A 20,127-nucleotide genomic window follows, 5' to 3' on the forward strand; every position below is an offset into this window, starting at 1 on the left:
GTGATTTAAAAACAGAGTGATGTATTTAGAAAGTGCTTGATCATTCACGCAAGAATGTGTGTGTGGATTCGTATTCAAAACTTGGTTGTTAAACAAATTCTGAATTATCACAAGGCATTATGATGCTGTATATTGCATACACTCCTATTCATGGGGGTGCTTTTTCCAAGCATTTCCGAGCTATTTTCCAAAACACCTATGCTCTGTAAACATACTCAGAGATTTTTAATTTTTTGGTCACTTTCTAAATAATCTATCTATATTGTACAAGCATGGTATTTACTACATTAGTGAGGGTTGTCTGATTGTGTGTGTGCAATATGTGCTTGCTGGAAAAGGTACACCTTGGTTAGGAATTAAGCCATTGAAATTTTACAGCAGAGCATATTTAAAAACTTTGTAAATGACAGTGCCTCCCTCGTATTTCTAAACTGCAAGCCATTCAAGGGTGTAGAGTTTCAAAGGAAACTGAATGTCATGTGAGACACAGAAATTATAACAACATAGGCTTTTATGCTAGAAAGGCTTAGTGAATTTTGCCTTTAACATTACTGAAAAGTTAAAAGATGTAAGGAAATCTTCCAGGCTATCAAATTTTGCAGTTGATTTTTCGAGCCACAAAGATGGTGATGCCTGACTGGGGGGGAAAAATAATAAATAAAAAAACCGAAAACCTCTCCTAAGCTCACCTAGGTGACAAGAACGGCACAGCTGTAACAAGGCAAACCACTTACCGTTCTCACTGATTCTTCCCTTAAATAAACGCAGAAAAGAGACTTTAGCTGGTTCAGACATTACCCTGCCAAAGGGAGCTGCGGGAATGAATTATTCAGTGAGACTTCGCGAGGGAAAGGATGGGGGAGAGGCAAAATGGTCGCAGGCGACCAACTTCAGGGCTGGGCTGACACTGCACGCCGGGGAAGCGGCGCCAGAGGGGAAGGCGCCTCCTCCGTGACACCGACCCCCCCGTTTCACGGTAAAAAGCTCCTGCCGACCCGCCAGAGCGGGTCTCCAAACCCCAAACCACGCCCGGCCGGGTCCCGGGTGGCGGCCTCACGCCCCGGCGGCCGGTTCTCCGCTCTCCAACCGAGGGAGGGAGCAGAGGGACGGCAGAAGCCGTCGTGTCCCGTGTCCCCCCTCCTCCTCCACCCCCCCGCTCCGTGACAGGCCCGAGATGTGCCGGGGAGGGCTCCCCGCGGCCCGGCGCCAGGGCGGCCGGCGGCGGGCCAGGGCCATAGGCCGCGGGGCGGGCGGCGGGGGCCCGGCGGGGCGGCGGAGGGGAGCCCCAGTGCGACGCTGTGTTTTGCAGGGCGGCGGCGGCGGCGGCGGGCGGGAGGCGCCGCTGGACAGCTCCGGCAGCGCGGCGCAGCGCCCATGTTCCGGCGACGGCGCAGATGTGAGCGGCGGCGGGGAGCCGGGGGAGACCCGTCATGGCGGAGGGAGCGGGGGGAGGAGGGGGGGGTGTGTGATCCCGGGAGCAACCGCGCTCCCCGCCCCCGGGAACCCCCGGGTTTCCGCGGCGGGGCGGGGCGGGGGCGGGGGGCGAGGGCAGCCCTTACCTGCGGGCGCGGGGCGGGCGGGAGGCGGGATCCCCGGGCGGGGAGGCGGGGGGACCCTGCGCCGCCTTCGCCGCCTCACGCCGCTGCCGGTGTCTCCCCCCTCACACCCCCCACCCCCCCAGGTGACGTGATGCCCGTTGTTTTGGTCCGCCCGACCAATCGGACGCGGCGGCTGGATTCTACGGGAGCCGGGATGGGCCCTTCGTGGCGGCAGCAGGACTCTCCCCTGCCGACCATAACGCATTGCGCAGGGTGCACCACCGCCCGGTCTTCCTGCGGCTTTAACGGCCCCGGCATGGACGCGCCGCGGCAGTTCCCGGCGGGCTTCGGCCCCGAGCAGCAGCAGCAGCAACAGCAGCAGCAGCAACAGCAACAGCAACAGCAGCAGCAGCAGCGCCCGCCGCCCCACTGTCAGCAGCAGCACAGCCAGGACAAGCAGAGCCTCCTCCTCCAGCAGCAGCAGCAGAGCCCATGCCTCCAGTGCAACAACTGCGCCTACCAGGGGGCTGCTGCGGCAGCCGCGGGGGATAACCTGCCCCTGCTGCTCCGCGCCTCCTCGCCCCTCTCCGGCGCCTTCCGGACTCACTCCTCGCCGCTCTCCTCCGCCGCCTCCTCCCGGCAGGGCAGCCAGCTGAACGTCAGCGAGCTCACCCCCTCTAGCCATGCCGGCGCGTCCAGGCAGCCTCACCAGTACCCTCAGTACCACCAGTGCCATAGCCTGCAGCAGCAGCAGGCAGCCAGTCCCAGCAGCAGTGTCAGCAGCGGCAGCACCCACCACCACCACCACCACCATCACCACCACCACCACCACCAGCAGCAGCAGCGCCGGGAGAGCAACCCCTTCACAGAAATAGCCATGAGCAGCTGCAGGTACAACGGCGGCGTCATGCGGCCGCTCAGCAACCTGAGCTCGTCCCGCAGGAACCTACACGAGCTGGACTCCGAGTCGCAGCCGCTCCAGCCGCCGCTCGCCAGCCCCGCCGCCGCCGCCGCCGGCACCGGCACCCCCGCCGCCCCGGAGATCGTGGTCTCCAAACCCGAGCACAACAACTCCAACAACCTGGCGCTCTACGGCCCCGCCGGCCCCGGCCCCGGCCCGGGCGGCTCCAACAACGGCGGCGGCAAGTCCAGCAAGAAGAAGAACCAGAACATCGGCTACAAGCTGGGGCACCGCCGAGCGCTCTTCGAGAAGCGCAAGCGCCTCAGCGATTACGCGCTCATCTTCGGCATGTTCGGCATCGTCGTCATGGTCATCGAGACCGAGCTTTCCTGGGGCGCCTACACCAAGGTACCGCCGCCGCACCCCCGGCACGGCCGGGCAGCCGCTCTGGTGACCCCGTCGAGGGGTGGCCCCGGACCCTCGGAAAGCCCAGCGGGGCCGGGCTGCTCGTCCCCCGTTCCGCCCGTCCCGGCCTGCGGCGAGGTGCCGCCGGCCCCCGCTCAGCCGGCGGCAGCGTGAGGCGAGGCGGCCCTCACCGGGACCGGCACTGGGACTGGGGCCGGGGGTGGCGGTGGGTCGGGAGCGGTCCCTGCGTGCGGCTCTCTGAGGGTCGGCTGTGTCTTTTCTCTTGCAGGAGTCGCTGTATTCCCTCGCTCTGAAATGCCTTATTAGCCTCTCCACCATCATCCTGCTCGGGCTCATCATCGTGTACCACGCAAGGGAAATCCAGGTAAAACGTTTTCTTCTGTGGTGAGCGAGCGTTGCTGGCATAGCTGGGGGTACGCGGGGGTTTGCCTAAGGGCACTGTGGTGGTAAGTACTCGGCACATCCCGCTGGTTCGGAAAGCAGAAGGGATCTCTGCATGCCTGCCCAAGTTGGTGGACGGACCTCAGCTCTGGAAACACGGTGGGCATATACACACCAGGAAGCTCTGCCTGCTAGGGACTGTCACCTGCGCTTGTGCTATAGGATCACTTAGCCCCGAGGTTATAACACGCTTTCTTGGTGACATGCCTGCCGTCTTCTGTAGCAGATGTGTAGCAACAGTCTTTTATTTCCCAATGACTATATTTCGTGCTGTGCGTTTCATCTTGATGGCAAAGTTAATTGTCTTCACCGTGCAAGGTATGTAATCTTCACTGTCTCAGATGTGAGCTTACTCTAGGAGAATGTTTAAGAGGAGGGGGAAAATTTATGTTTGACTTGTTTTATTTAATGCTGCACAGCCACTAGGAATGTGACAGAGGAAAACTGTCAAGAAAGGTGGGGCTAAAGGTAGGAGGAAAGTAATGATCAAAGCTGTAGAATAAGTCTCACAAATACTGTCACGGGTTCTGTGTGAGGACTTTAGTTCTAATTTCAGTTGTAATTTTTTTGACAAATGAGAATTACGCATTTCAGCTGAAACATACGACAGATAGATTTCAGAGTTTTGAAGGGAAAAATACCTTACTCATAGATACATCGATGCTTTTGCTTTTTCAGATTAGTTAAAGATACCTTGAGCTACAAGCTGAAATGACAGCTTTCAAGGGCAAAGAAGACTTTTCCACAGGTACCAATGAGTAAAAAAAATAATAAAAAAAATTGTATAGTACCCTGCTTCTGTGCAAATGAATGCTGTAGTTTCAATGTGAAACGGTACCATAGTCTCCTACTTAGGGTAATGTTAGAGAAGTATAATGTTACTGAAGACTCTTTGCCAAATTGGATCCTACTGTGCAGTACTTGCACATGCAAAACTTCTATTCCTGGCTCAGAACCCAGTTTCTCTGCATTAATATCAAAGATATTGAAAGCTGTTTAATGATATTGTACTCAATAAACAAGTGTTCTAGTGAAAGAGCATCTCTATAAACTACTGGAGTACTGATGAATAGGTTTCTTTATCCGTATTGAAATAAATAAGTAGTGCTGCTGCAATGTGGGAGCCCTCTTTTCTGATCTATCTTCCCACAAGTGGTGCTTGAGGCATGAAGAGCAAAGCTGAAAAAAATATCTCTGTAAACATTTGAATTACTCTATGCATTTTCCAGAAACTTCAAATGGAAAATTTTATGCAAGATAGCCAAATAATTATAGGTCCCTGCGTGCATCATCTTATACTCAGTAGTTACTCCAAGATTCAGTTGGGGTTTTTGCCAGGTAAATAGTTACAAATTTTCATTCCCTTAGGAATGTGTTACAGCTCAGAAGAAACAATCTTAAAAAACTAAAGCTGTAATTTGGTTTTGGTTTTGTTTTTTTTTATTGATCGTTTTAAAGAACTTCCTCATGTATGCAACTATGTGGAAGGAGTTAGGCAATCATCTGGCTTAATCAAGGTTAGTGTAGTTTTCAGTGCTGCGTGACAGTACAGAACGTGAATATACCTGCCCGTAAAACAGCAATACCCTATGTTTTAGTCTGAGAGACACCGAAAACTGCAACAGTCATGGTAGGGCCTGGAGTGAGCTGCAGCTTCAAGGGGCTCCATCATTCATGTTGAAAGGGAAAAGGAAGTTCTCTTTTTCAAGGACCTTGTTGGAAGTAAAGGGCATAGCACTACCCTTAGCTATTAGATATCTGATAGCTTTTTAATTTAGGCACAGTCTGGTTTTGCACACAAACTTGACTTTTAAAAAATATGAACATGCAGAGCAAAATTTACGTCCGTCTATGATCGTAAATGTATGTTACACTTGATATCTGAAAATGAGCAGAACCTTTAAAATTCTTTGGCTTAGGAACATAAGGTATCTTCTCCAGGCAAGAGAAAATGCTGTTTTTAAAATAATCTTAAAAGCTGACTGGTTTTTGAAGGCACATGCCTTTAATTCCGGCAGAGATCCTGCTATGTGCAGTAGAATGAATCATGTCTGTAGAATCATGCCCACAGATGGTTGGTTGTGTCCTGGAGGACTGTTTGCACCAGCTATTTGTCAATCCTGATCAAGTTTGGACGTTCCTTTCTAATCATTCTCTGAAGTATACTTAGACTTTAACAGTTGGTTTAATGTAAATATGCAGGAATTCATTGAGGGAAGAGAAATTATTCTATAGAACAGATGAAGGTCAGTGTATTCTGCTTGCGGTGTGGTATGTTTCATATTCTGGTGGAAGCAAGCCAACCTAAACATAAGTAGGTTTTTCTACAAAGCATGAGACAAAACATATTGGGAAATAAAAAGATGACAGTTGAGTAATTATGACTGATTGCAGATTTAATATTTGGAAACTCCAGGTGACCTAAAATGCCTGCAAATGGAAATCAGCTTTTTCGTTCTTTTCAGTAGTCTTTGACGTTGATTTATTGGTTGGAAGTCCAAACAGCCATGCTGCAAGCAAGTCTATGGGGCAATGCCTAGCAGCATAGCAGATGACTCCAGTCTTTCCATTGAAATGACCTTGCCCATCTGTTTTGCTTTGAAAACAGTCATCCAGTCAGTTAAACCAAACTCTAGAGCTTGCCTGTCCCAGACTTGCTGAACATTTTAAGGGACTTGGAAGGGAAGTTTATAAAGACTTGTAGGGATTCTTCCCAGGAGTTGAGTGCGCTATATTGACGTGAGACAACGGAGTTTTCTTTTTCGTCCCTTCCCGCGGCTAGACCGGGGTTGGTGTGCGGGGCTGGGGGTGGGGCGTTTTCCGCCGCCGCCTTTTCAGCACCGCAGACAGCTCCCGCCCGGTGCCTCCCCCGCCGCCCGCCCGCACATCCATCCCCCCGGGGATGGTTTCAAACCCCAACAGACACACGGGTTTGTGTTTGAATCCCTGGAACTTGCCCAGAACTCGGCCTCTGACAGACCAAAGTCTCCAGAAGGGAGATTTAGGCGTTTAGGGTTTAGGCAAGGATAACTGTATGGATGCTACGTGGTCTTGTGAAACACTGGAAATGTTAAAATATTTTCATCAAATAGGTTTTCAGCGATCGCAGTGTATTGGTTATTCTGTATAACTCTAAGAATAAAGAGTAAGCTGTTATTAGATTTAATAAATGTGAGTTAGTGTTAAGGGTATAATAAAAGTCAGATGAAACCAGCTGGGTTTAAATGATAATTCATAGCTTACATTGTCATTTCTAGAAAAGACGATACAAATTACAAGCAAGTTTCCTTCACATCCCCCCCCTCCCTTCTAGAAAAAAACCTTAATGAACAACAGTAATGATGTTGGAGTTGAGGATAGTGACAACCCCAAATCTATGTGTTCTCTTTTTGGTCCATTGTTGTCATGCCTATAATGCTGTTAAGCCTGTCACACTTGGGAGATAATGAAACATCCAGTGCTCTCTGCCGAAGCTTGTGTGGTTGTTGATTCAGTTCTTCAGAGCAATTGCCTTGTGTTTGGAAGATCAGTGGGAAAAATGTAATTCATCATTACCCCAGCCTAGAACAGGTATTTCTCTGACTATTACTCCAGTTGAGAGTTTGAAGAGGTGGAGGAGGGAAGAGATAACAAGATAGCATGATCTAATTATCATAATAATTTTTGATGTATAAATTATCCACTTCATGCATAAACAGTTCGTTACTTAATACTGTTTTACATAATTAAAGCAGCAGCATGGAACACAGTTAAAATCGTCGTTCCTAGACAACTTGTTGTTTCATTCCACATTTCTCTAGTGGAATTTGCTGTTAGATCAATAAATAAAGTGGAATTTAAGAAAGTTTTGGGGAGCAGGTCGCACGGTAAAGCTTCAGTTTTTCTACTTTTATTGAAAAAGTCTCTCCTAGTACTGCTGGAGAGATAACTGCTTAAGTGTGCAGTTCTGAAGTTCTTGTGTTACTCAGAGCAAAGGATTAAAATAAAAATTCCCTGAGGTTGCCAGTAGGTCTTTAGTGTCTTTTGTTGGGCATTCCACCATAGCCTGGTATTTTCTTGGGAGATGGTGGTTGCTGGATGAATATATCCACTGGAACACTTTTCCTCTGATGCTGGACTGCTTAGTATATCCCTTCTGTAGATAAACATCGCCCTTCTGTTGCCTGCCCTGAATAATATTAGTAACCTGAGTAATGCTAACCTGTGTTCTCCTGCACAGAATCTGGACCTCATTTCCTTTTCCCTGAGACAGATGCTCTCACTCATGCAGAAACATGAAAATTGTTGGTGTTTGGTAAAAGTGCATAGAAATGTTCATTTTTTTGGTACGTCAGTTGAGATTTCTAACCAATTCTAAAATGTATTGCTAGTTCATACTTAGGTAGAACGCCCAGTGGAAAGTCTTGCAAACTTCAAGGTTAAGGTTAAGCCATTGCTTTCAAAGCAGAGCCTCACAGGGCTCCAGGGAAAAAGCACCTTCAGTCCCTAGATGGTTCCGAAGTGGAGGGAATATAATGTGCTACTGATGGATTTGGACTGAAACACTTTCAGTCTTCATTGACTTTATGGAGAGTTATCACAGCTGAGAGCCCAAATATCTTGCTGAAGAATCAGGAATCTTTTCTTCTTTTCCTTGTTTCTGAAAACTGGACAAAATTGAACAGGCACTATCAGGAGACAGCAAAGAATGGTAACAAATACATATCTTGACCTGTTTATTGTACAAATAAATGGCATAACTCATGACAGTAGTAAACACTGTTTTCGGGAGTTTCATTATCTTATTGGCATCAGTGAAAAGTTGTGCAGTAAAAAATTTGCACTTGTGAACAAATAAGAAGTTAAAACTCCATTACAGTTTTCTGTCATAAAAAGTAATGGGTATTCTGCAGGCCAAATTATTTATTTTTTTAAATCTATATTATTGTTATGCCTTCACTGGGGTGGTACATGTCCATCTCATTGGCTGTCTTGTTGGGAATCTGTTGACTCTGTGCTGAGTCTAACTTGCCTTTGTTTAGATATATTAAAGCATCAGGGATTGCACACACAGACTGTAAATCTGCTGCAGAAATAAATGAGTTAGATTAAGACCACAGAGAGCCAGTCTGTTGAATAACAGGTGAAAATCAAGAAATAAACTTTGAGTGATAATTCTATTCGTATCTGAAGCTTGTTGAGTAGTGATTTTTTTTTCTGTTTATTTTAGTAGGCCTCGGATCAGGCAACAACAAAACATATTATGTAGCAGTTTTGATCCAGGATACAGTAACTTCATGTACAGACTCGAAAATTCTCTTCTACCAATGAAGTTTAATACAAGTTTCATATATGTATTAAACAGAGCATTCCATATGTGTATTGAATAGGAGAAAATCATGTAGGAATCCAAGGACATCATATATGTCAAATTAACACCGTATCTGTCAAACTAACACTTCAGAGTATTTTTGTGAAAATACTTAGTTTTAATTCCATTCAGTACATTTTTGATAGATTATATCTGCAGAACCTGTTGACCTAGGAAAAGTTACGGATGCCCTGTGTCTCTGAAATGCAGCACTGTAATGCATACGGCACAGAAGGTGGGCTAGAAAATCTGTTAAGATTGGTCAGCATCTGAGGCCGTTTGCATTAAAGCTACACATAGAAGATGCCTCTATTTCCAACAGGCTCCATTAAAACATAGGAGGTTGTACCTAATGGTCGGGACACTGGATGGTTGGCCTGGCCATACCTAGGGTTATCTATTCATATGCACCATTGTTCTGAGCATTTTGTAATGAGGCTGTTAGAAGTTTATCAAGACATAGTAGTGCATAATGAAGTGTGAGAAGGTATGTTATTGCCCTTTCTTCTTGAGGAGAACGTTTGTAACCAGAGATCAGGTTCTGGATTTGTATAAATTGTGTAACTTAGCTGAAATAAACAGAGATACTTAGAGGCATTCTGCATGGACATCTTAACGTGAAAGTACTGTACATGCAGATGCTTCAACTGTGGGGACTTCAAATCAGAAAATTCCATCAGGTACTTCACTGCAGCTCTGGTTTGCTTGAGTTTTAAGCGAAAGTTTGCCAAGACTGAGAAGCGTAGATGAACGCTCATGTGATTCTGGTTCTGGTTTGTGTGTGATCTACTAAATGTAGTATTCTGGGCTTTGAATTTGATTTGAGACATATTTGTGGTCCGTTTTGAACAAAGATCAGAACAGGAATGGCTGCCGCTTAGGACTTGGGAGAATTAAAAAGCTGTGTGGAACCTTCTATGCAACTTCAGTCAGTTGTTTTCACCCTTGATTTGATGATGAAAGTTGTTGTCACGCTCCCTTACTAGAGGATGAATTAGTGCTCTGAGCCTATGAAGCTTCTTTTAAGGCGTAAATTAACCCTAAGAGAAGAGGCTGTAATTGATCTGGTAATTAGCTTTCAGGTAAGCTGGATGTATTGGTCATTGTACAAAGTTTCTTTTATTAACTGAAAATGAGCTGTAAAGTATGCAGAAAAACATAATTTTGTGAGGAATTTTCCACAGCTCTGTTCGGTAGAAAAAAATTACACATCAGGACAACACAAAAAAATTAGAATTTAATATCATTTTTTTCATTCTTTTTAAAAAAAAATAACATAAACTATATTACATTGAAAAATGTGAATGGAAAAACTGCCATTAAAAATGTAGTATGAGAAATGCCTATGTGTGACAATGTATTTTTAATGAAGTTGTGTAAATTCACTTTGTCCCATTATTTTAGTGAAAGCAACATTAAGTAATTTCTTCTTACAGCTATCAGAAGATCAGAAGAGGTTGTCATGAGAACATGTTTTACAGCTTAGAAAGAATTCTTGTGTAAAGGGCGTGGTAAAACATGAACATTTTGTCGTTTAAACTGGTGTATCTGAACCCAGGCCTTTGCAACTGAAAATGCTCAGTTAATAACATACATAAATATTTCATATGATACTGTCTTAATGTAGTTGCTGTGAATCACACATTTTTAACTTACTGGTTCATTCAGCTTTTCGCTCTTGAACATTCCCTGCAATTGTGCTCCTTCATCTGTGTGAAAACAGTCCTTAATAAACATAGTTTTATATTGACATTTTAAAAACAAAAGGGTGTGAATGTTAGATACTCCGTGAAGGAATGAAGAGGGATGAATTCCGAAGAGGGATGTTGTGCATCTTCTAAGGTGCTTCTTTATCTCATTCATTTTGACCTTTCAGAATTAAATTCCTTTTGAGAAAATACTAAACCTTTTCATGACAGATGGAAGTACCCCTGTGAATTCCATATATAGTAAAACCAAAGGGTAGGCCTTAAATATCTTTATATTTTAAAATCACTACTCTTAGTCTTTTTAAGAGTAATTTGCTCTGGGTTGCTTTTTTCTGTAAAGACACATTTTTATTAAAAGAAAACCCCACTCAGCAAAACTTTTATGCATGTTATTGCTCTAGAGCTATCCTGTTGAATGGGGGAGAGCTGTGTTCTGTGTTATGTGATTGACCAACAGAATTGTTTATTGAATTCTAATTGAAGACATATCACAAAGTTACTGAAGACTGAAGGAGCCATGAACGTCATAAACAGAGAGTTAAAAAGCTGTACTGGTGTAACTCTTAAGTATAATTTGTCTTGCAAAATCACTGCTGCTGGTAAGGATGTGTCTGTGGGAAGGGACGTAGCTTGATACTGAGTGGGGGTATTCAGAAGAAGATACCAGAGACAGAGGAAGAGCTTTTGCTTGTAAAAGAGCATATTTGAAATAAAAAATAGATTTTATTGTCACCTGTGGGTAAAGAGTTTCCTGAGCTTTCTTACCTGTAGTCTGCAATAAATATTGTTGCTTATAGCATTTTAGTGTAGCTGTGTGTCTTCCATAAACAGTTATACATCAGTTCTGTGGTTTGATGGTAGGTGTAAGATAGCCTGTAAAGACAGAAATGCATGTATAACAAGCATTTATATTGTAGTTTTCATTGTCAATGAGAATTACCTGGATGAATCCTCACATTTTTTTCCTGTCATTTAAATGATGTTTTTACACAAGGGAACACTGAGACCAAGAGTTCAAGTGCTGTGGAAACAATCTGGGGGAGGGCTTTGTAACTATGTTTGAAGCTCAAGCTTGCTGTCTTGTAGTCTTATGCTCAGATCAGTCATTTGTCATGTAAATAAGACACTGTTGTTGCCATCCAGCTATACCTATAATTTTCAAGAATTATCTGCCTGCTTTAGCGGATGTCCCAAACACTGCTCATAAAATGAATACAGCTCTCCACAGTACATCCTAACAAAATACTGCTGAGAATCTTTATGAAGCATTTTATTCCTGTTACAATTGTTTATTCCAGCTTTCCTAGCACTGCAACGTGTGTAGCATTACTACAGGTGTATGCAGACATTCACACCTGCCCTGCCGCTGACCTCCGACCGCAGTGTCTTTCACTAGAATAATGCATTATGAAGCAATGATTCATCTTCAGTCTCTTAACAAAACAAAGCTTCATCCCAGGTGGCGAATGGTATTTCTTGTTTTGTGATGGTTGCTATGCTTTTAAGAATAAGATCTGTTGCAGCCAGGGAATAAGGCATGTCTTTAATTAAAAATAAAAATTGCACAGTAACTGATTCAGTCTGTACCTTGCATCCATAACATTCACATGCATAGAGCTCTGATTTCATGCTGGGAAACTGGAGAAAGACTGAATGTTCAGGTGTGGCTAGGAAGCACAAAAGAAATTGTTTCCTACCTGAAACACAAAGTAAATACAACTAGCAATAATGATTACTGAGTGTTCACTGATAGCACCTAGGTTTAATGACATTCTCATAAAAAGTATTCTTACTACTTTTCTGATACAACATTAGTTACCATTTTTACACCAGCTATGCACATTTGAGGTGTGTTTTGACTTCAGAGGAGAATCTGTATTTATATGTCTAAATTAGCGGGTTCTTTAGAGCCTTTCAGTTTAGAGCATCCTCATTATGTGCTAAGGATTTGAACCTTTGTCATTATTAACACCTTTGTCATTAGTAAATATCTTTTCAAGAACACTTAGAAACTCTTGAACAGACTTTTTTTTATTGAATGAGCTAAGGATGCTCTTTACCCACTTTTCCTTTGCCCAGGAAGCTGCTTGCTGCAGTAGCTGTAAAATTCAGTTTTGGCTATGCAGCTACCACACACAGATTGTAGAGGGTTCCTTTGATTGTGGATTTCTTTGTAGGATACTGCACAAGAGTTGTTCTTGGGCTCTGCATAGGGAATGGGCTGATACAGGAGAAATTCTTGTCCCAGAATTCCAGTACAGCTGAAAAGGTATCCCGTGACAGCTGCTACTGAACACGATCCTCATCTGAATCATGTCACGGGTAAAGTGGCTTCGCACTAAGACTACCCCCTCCTTTTTTTCTCATTCGGGTTTGGGCTTCATGGTAAAAGCCAGTAACTTGCATTCTGTTATGATTTCTGCAGTAGGATAATTTAGAACAACCAAATCTTTATGCAGTAGGATGGACCAGTGGTGGGCCTGATGGATTCCCAGTTCAGCTTCCATATAGCTTTATGTTAGTTTAATAGCAAAATGTGCAAGAAAAAAAAATTGATAGACTACCCATGGCCAATCTGTTTTCCAGATTTTGTTGTCAGCTCAGGAAAGTGGTGGGTTCTCCATCTTTAGGTGCAGCCGTATATGAATAGACATTTGTCTACCTCCCAGCAACAGAATGGGATGCAGCGGAGCCAGATGAGAGATTTAGCGGTGTGGCTGTAAGCTGGCAGACCATTCTTTTCCCCTGCCATTTGGCACTTGGAAGGAAAATAAAAAAGATGAACAGGTTTTTTATATCCAGCCTGTGATCAGAGATGTCAGCTCATCCAAAATTAATAATTCTTGTGTTTCAGCTGTGACTTTTATATGTATTATGTTGTGGCTGGTAAGTGTGTTAACTGCTGGACATGGCTTTTTGCTGCCATGGACTGTCCCACTTAGCATAATGGTTGTGAAAAGAACGCTATCTAAACCATATTGAATAGCAATTTTGTCTTTAAAACAAGGAAGATAAGGGGGTTGGCAGCACTCATGCAAACTTGTTTCATGTATTTGGTTTGCAGAATTTAAAAAAACAATAGGTTTGAGGACAGAGCATGTTTTAGCTCAGAGAGCTGCTGTAAACTAGACAGATTTGATGAAGCTGTAACGTTCAAATAATGAATGGGACAGCAACAAGAACTAAGAGGTGTTTGACGGAATATGCTGGGATTTGGGTTTTGCGGGAGTTTTTTGGAGTTTTTTTCTGAGGAAGCAGCTGCAGTCATAATTAGTAGTGATTGTGTAAAACAGTATTTTACCTAAAAAAACTCGTGTCTATGTTTATTTAACCTGATGTTGAAAGTTGCCCTGCTTAAGCATATTTTAACTTAATCTTTGAAGCAGTTTGAAAACTTTATCTGCTATATCATTTAGCTGGAAGACCACTTTAAGCCTTCAGGAGTAACAGGTACTAACTGAATAGCAGCTGCTTTATTGATGCTCCCTCCCAGTTTTACTTGCCAGGGTGAATTACAGGGGCAGTGCTTGCAGGAATGCCTCTACACACTTATCATTAGTGCACGGCTATGTTTATTAGGATTTTTAAGTAACCAGCACATCAAACTCCACTCTGCTTTTCCTGCTGCCCGATTGTTAGTTTCCCTTATTTAAGTGGTCATGCTTCAGGACAGCACTTAAATACTTAGATTTTGTATTTCTGTATTTGGAGTTATTTTGAACATATCCTTCAATGAAGTTCTGAGTTTAAGTGTGTTTCTGAGACAGTGAAAACACTACAGGGACTTTATAATTCCTGTGGTGCTGATGTGTATTCATCCATTGTCAGTTAAATAAATATTTACACAATTTAAAAACAAACACACAAACTTTCCGAAATACCAAAAGTATGTATGTAGTAAGTAAACACTAAAGGAAGAACTGAGAAGACAAATTCTTGTGTATATGATGTGTTGCTACCAGTCATTCCTTAAAATCAAGTTCCTAAATTTAGAGTCACTGGTGTAGTCCTTTGGCAGAATGAATGAGTTAGCTCATTTTGTCTAGCTTCAGATTTGGTGTTTCTTCCTTTAACTTCTGTTTCCCATATTCACTTGCAAAAATATTGGCAATTTGTTCAGAAAATACATCCTTTCTTTAATTGGTTCCAGTTTTCCTAGGAGTAATGAAGCTGATCATCCCTGAAGAGAGTGAGGCTTCTCTCGCACTGGGAACAGTGGCAGATGGCAGCCGTTTTGGGAGATGGCATTTCTTCGTGCAGTGATCTGTGGAACAAATTATTTTTAGTACTGAATGAAGAAAAACAAATCCTAAGTGAAGAATTGTAAAATAATAATTCAAAATTAACACCATAAAAATATTGAAATGTAGATTGTTCTCCTCAGTGAGTTTTTCTTCTGCAAAAAGGTTGTAGAATCAGAATTACTTTATTTCTGAGGTACTTGAAATGGGGAAAAATATAACATAGACCACTAGTTTTCTTAAAAAATACATTCTAAAAATTAGTTCTATAAAATAGCACAGTTATTTTGCAGCAAGGTGTGCTGTGTTGTTCATATACAAAGTTTTGGAACTGCTGCTTCAGTGCAAAACTAAATTAATCCCTAACTTTGAAATCAGCGTTTCCATCCCCACACTGCCAAGATCAGCGTAGTAGTTGTAGCAAACCTAAAAGACCCAAGAAGTTTTCAAAGAGATTTTTTTTTCACGTTTTGTGATTATTTTATTAGCATGGTAGTTCGCTCAGTGTGGTCATTTGTTTGTATTTGTGAAAGTGCAAAGGGAACCTAAGCAATTCATTCACTATTTCTTTGCAACTTTCCCATTTACACGGAATAAAGCTGCTATAGCTCATGTCCTGCTGCATTCTCTTAGCGTCTTTTTCATTCCATCTCCGTCAGTTTTATGAAGCCGCTATTCTGGATTGCTCTGGGTCACCCAGTGCCTTCTCTAGTAAATATATCTGTAATATAATAATGTCCATATTCTTTTTATTTTCTTTGTTATTTTTTTCCCTGCTTTTTAAATGACATAATAATAAATAGTATTAAACAAGATTAATGCCTTTTAGTGAACTGGTCCCATTTTCCTGTTTTGCATGTTTATGCAGATCTGTCTCAACTGTTTCTTCTCTGTTATTCTTCTTGCACTGAAGTGATATTCAGAGCTTTATTATGTCATGCTCCTTCTGTATCTGCTTGGAGACCATTTTTGACTGTCGACTGCAGTCACAAGAGCTTTTGGGAGCTGCTGGTGCTGGATGGAAGCCTTCTACATGTGGTAAATTAAGGACCTTATTCGCATTGTGTTTTAAGCAGCTGGAGAGGATCTGATACTTTGGTATAATGAAATAGCTGTTAAATTAAGAATATTGTTAAAATGAAGAAATACCTGTCATGGACATTGACTTTGCAGAGACCCCTGATTCAGTCAATCTAATTCAGTCACTTACTGGTGGGTCTACTGAGTATCTCAAATGAATATAGTAACTGAGTGGTGGATTTCTATTTCTGGACCTCTGATTTGGTTCAAAGGTTCATAAAATTTCATATAGCTAAGTATGTCCCTGTTGATTACAGATCTGAGGAAACTCAGCTGTGATTCTTCCAGCAAGCGTCCAAACTAAATTAAATTAGGAGATTGTATTGTGAAATATCTTTTTAATCATGGAAGTGAAAAAAATCTTTTGTTTTGTTATTAATATTTTTTTTAAAAAAATCATCCCTTTCTATTAATAATAATGAGTTAATTATCTAATTCTTTTGATTTTTTTTTTTAATATTTTTATAAGCTTTGATGATTTCTTAGTTCAGTGCATAATTAAACTTTCCTCGGGGGGTTCTTCTTCTCCGTACTGTTGTGAAAGAAATCTTGATATCTTGGAATGGCCTTTTTTTTTCCTTTGTAGTCCTCGAATATCAGTTCTTAACACTATTATGTGCATAGCAAGTTACTGGGTAGAAAGAATGGCATTTTTAGGAGCATCTCACGTTCCTTGAGTCCCTGGAGCACATATATGTATATGGAGAGACCTATATAAAAAGAAATTATGTATGTCTCAGCAATTGCTGAATCCTCTAGTGGTCTTTTGGCATTCTAGGCTGTCGGGGGGTTAAGCTATTTCACAGTTTGAGATGAAAGATGGAGGTGAAAATCTGGCCAGTACCATTTAAAAATATTGAGCAATGCCTCTGAATATCTTTGGAGAGAGAAAGCTAAAAAGTATATTGTCATTATGGGATTTAAAAAAGTGGGGAAATGTGGGTAGGCAGAGTTTAACTTTGTGTGCTTAGGCAGAATTTAGAATTTAGTTTATGTGATCATAAATGTCCTTTCGTTGTAAAAAATCTCATGGAGTATTTGGGTTAGGTTTTTTATGATGATCTAAGGGATGGGGGTTAAAAAAAGACATAGACAAACCAGGTAAGTGTTGTTTAACACATATTTGTTTTTTGAAATGGTAGTGGTTATGTGCTGCCTGCCAAAGTAACTAAGGTGTATTATTCAGATGTATTTTAATGTGAAGGTTTTGATGCTGCACTTCTGAAAATATGGTTCACAACGGCTATAAATGGTCTAAGCCTCTTTTCCGCACCCCTTGCTGAGATGGTAAGGTTTAAATGCAGTCTTTGAGAGAAGCATTTTGAGCCTGCTTATCCACCAGCACACATTAGCAAGTTGTTTTCTTTACATGCATTGATGTAGACAGTGTTTATAGCAAAATATCAATAACTATGAAAAGCTCATTTTGCACAGAGATGCCAAATTTAAATAAATATACTATGCAAATAATCATTTTTGTGCTGAAGCAAAGTACCAGACTTTTACAATCCTCTGTTTAAATTGGCATTTTTGTAGCTGGGTGGGGGGGCTTATGCATGTATCCATGTATAATAAGTGATAGAGCAGTCTAGCTTCCCTATTTGAATGAACTAAGCATGTTTCATTCGGTAGATAGCTATATCCACAAGACCTTGTGGACAAATTTCTAATGATCTGCCAGAAAGTTTGGTTCTAACTCTGGATGCCAGAAACATTCTAGAAAATATAAGATAGCTGAGCCCTCATGTGATTTTATGAAAACGTGTTCTTTGCCTTCTGTGCTTTGCATGCAGAAGGTGTTTGATGCCTCATGACTTTCCATATGACTTAAACCCATGAACGTCTCTGCTCTGTGGCGTTGTATTTAGGATAAGGAGTACAGCAGGAACTCCTGCAGGCTGCAGGGTCAAGGACAGGATTTTAGATAACTTACAGACCGTATGATTATGTGCCTTCTGATGACAGGAGAAAGTCTTTTTCATCCCCTAGTTAGGGGGAACTGTGTTAAAGGCTTGAGATCTATATCTCCCACCACTATATGGTTTTAAATCATTTGCATACTTAATAAGGTGCTGTGGGACAATAACTAGGCTGCTTGAAGTAGTGAGACAAAATCAGTGTCTTCGTCCTCTTTGAGTACCATAAGGTTCTTTTTGGTTGTATACATGATATTTTGGGGATTACAGACTATTGAAAAATGTCTGATCAAAAATTTTGGTAAATCAGCAGCTCCAGAGGCTATATTTTGCTACTCTGAATCATAGTCCCATCAGTTCTTTTGTAAGATTTAAGTCACTCCAGTATTTAACCATTTTAAATTTGGATTTTTAAATTCAAGAATTGCAGGAGTATGTTTGTGAGCACAGTTGATTCCCCTTCTGCAAGGAATGCTTCCAGGAGTACAGCTGGTGCTACTTTATCACTGTTTATTGCTTCCTTTTTACTCCTGTGTTAGCATATCCCCACAGTATTACAGCAAGGTAGTGATACAGTTTTCTGATTTGGTCTTTTACCCGGATTGTAAAGGCATTTTCAGAAATGGCTAGTATCCTTGTTCTTTGCATTCACCAACACCCTCTGATAGGCTGCTATGAATCTGTTTTGGTATACTAATGATTTACAAAATTAACTTCTTTTGTTTTAAGTAGCTTCAGGGAGTCTCTGATCTAAGTTGCCATTGTGTGCAATCTGTTTACTTTGAATGTGTTTCTCTTTTTCTGATCTGGTGTTACACAAATTTAACAAAGTGTTATGTAGATATATGCATACCTATATAAATATCTATGTTATGTTTATTTCATGTTCTTACTGTGTGGCATTAAAAATATCAAGTTTATTTGAAGTGAAAGATTGATTTATGTATTACGTTTACATACAACATGATGGAAATACATAATTTCAGGTGAAAATAACTTCAAAATTTTTCTTACAGAGTGCAGACTTGGTAAAGGTATATGAGAGTTCTTTATTTGAAGAATCTTGCAGAACACTGATGAAGTACTTGCATTAGATTTCAACACTGAATAATTTGAAGAAATTTGAAAGCTATGAACAGGCATAACATCTTTGACCTTGACTGGAGTTTAGCCTTCTCTGTGCAGCTCAGGAATCGGTTCTATAGGAAGAGTTTGCTCACTCTTTCATTGTGTTCTCTTTTTATTGCTAGCATCATTCTCTGTTCAAATGAGGAAGTAGTATCTTGAAATTAATGCATGGTTATTATAACAGGATTGGCTGAAAGCAGCTGAGAGAGTGTATACTTTAAATTGTGCTGTTCAGCTGTTCTCTCTCTTCTTCATTCATTTACCTTCCTTGCTTTCCGAACCGGAAAATGTACCTAGCCAAGCACGCAGGCCGACACAAATACCTCTGTATCTTCCAAATTAAAAGTGAAAGTTGCATTTAGTACATTGCATAATTGCAAGTATATAAAGTGTGCCTGAAATCCTGTACTAATTTCTGTGTCATTTCAGCAAGTCCCAATTTAATTGTTATTCACAGCCCGTTTTAGATACCTGTATTTGTTCCAGAGTGTTTGATATCCATCATAGTTTGAATTTAGAGATGTAGAATTGTAAGGAAATCCTCCTCATAAATATGATTTTGAAATGTTAATATTTTTATGAAACAGAAATGTTTGTACTGGATCTGTGGTCCTTTGTAACTTCTGGTGTTTTCTACTTTCCATGTTTTCACCTCCTAAATGTCATTATATAGTAGCTGAAGATATTATCACTTTAAAATATTATTTTCCTTAGAAGAAATTGGCACAGCTGAGGTCAAGAGAAGTTGATAGGGATCTGCAAACATAACCCGTTCCACTGAGAACTACTGAGAAACTTCTTCCTTTGTAGCATGTTAGGATTTTTTCTGCTGACAGGTGAATATGTTAGCAAGTATGTATTCCATAATTACATCTTAAAGTTTTTTAAAAACTCAATGATTAAATAGCAATTTCTTCTATGAAAATTGTGAGATGAAATTTTAATACCTAAGTTTAACTCAACATTCTTCTATTCTCATCTTTTAAATTGAATCAGTTCTTAAGGTATCATTTTTCTTGAATTGCCTTTCTGCATATAGAATTCTTTTTGAAATCTGTGAAGATGGTAGGTAAAAAGGGAGGACAAAATACCATTACTTTTTTCATCAGATTTTAAAAGAAATTTTAAAATACTGCCAGTTTGACATGTATTTGATATGTATCTGAGAATGGAAATATTTAACTGTGTTGTTAATTTATTCTTTCCTTTGAAAACCCACACAGCACTTGAGATATTTGATATTATCTCTTTTTCAGTCAAGCTGGTTACTATACATCTATATTCTCGGTGTTCTAAATACCTGGACCCCTTCATAACTCATTTAGCACTTCCGTGATCTGACTGACAGCATTTACAGGCTAATCAGAAGAATCAAATGCACTTAAGCCTTACTGTAT

At 41.4% G+C, this 20,127-nt stretch overlaps 1 protein-coding gene and 1 long non-coding RNA gene across 2 annotated transcripts in view; one reads left to right on the forward strand and one right to left on the reverse strand.

The window, feature by feature from the left end:
* The window catches only part of LOC141736000 (uncharacterized), a 37,854-nt gene extending 36,196 nt beyond the window's left edge, over positions 1–1,658 (reverse strand). Inside the window, exons 1-2 of the long non-coding RNA XR_012584882.1 lie at positions 1,560–1,658; positions 735–812 (exon numbers count right to left, since the gene is read on the reverse strand). This is a non-coding gene — a long non-coding RNA (uncharacterized LOC141736000). The remainder of the gene's footprint in view (positions 1–734; positions 813–1,559) is intronic.
* Positions 931–20,127, forward strand: part of KCNN2 (potassium calcium-activated channel subfamily N member 2) — a 77,443-nt gene continuing 58,246 nt past the window's right edge. Inside the window, exons 1-4 of the mRNA XM_074569589.1 lie at positions 931–976; positions 1,310–1,396; positions 1,682–2,847; positions 3,134–3,229. Of these exons, the coding sequence (XP_074425690.1) occupies positions 1,375–1,396; positions 1,682–2,847; positions 3,134–3,229 (1,284 nt within the window). The 5' untranslated portion in view covers positions 931–976; positions 1,310–1,374. The remainder of the gene's footprint in view (positions 977–1,309; positions 1,397–1,681; positions 2,848–3,133; positions 3,230–20,127) is intronic.

Source organism: Larus michahellis, chromosome Z (assembly GCF_964199755.1).
Source record: "Larus michahellis chromosome Z, bLarMic1.1, whole genome shotgun sequence".
Classification (NCBI taxonomy): domain Eukaryota; kingdom Metazoa; phylum Chordata; class Aves; order Charadriiformes; family Laridae; genus Larus; species Larus michahellis.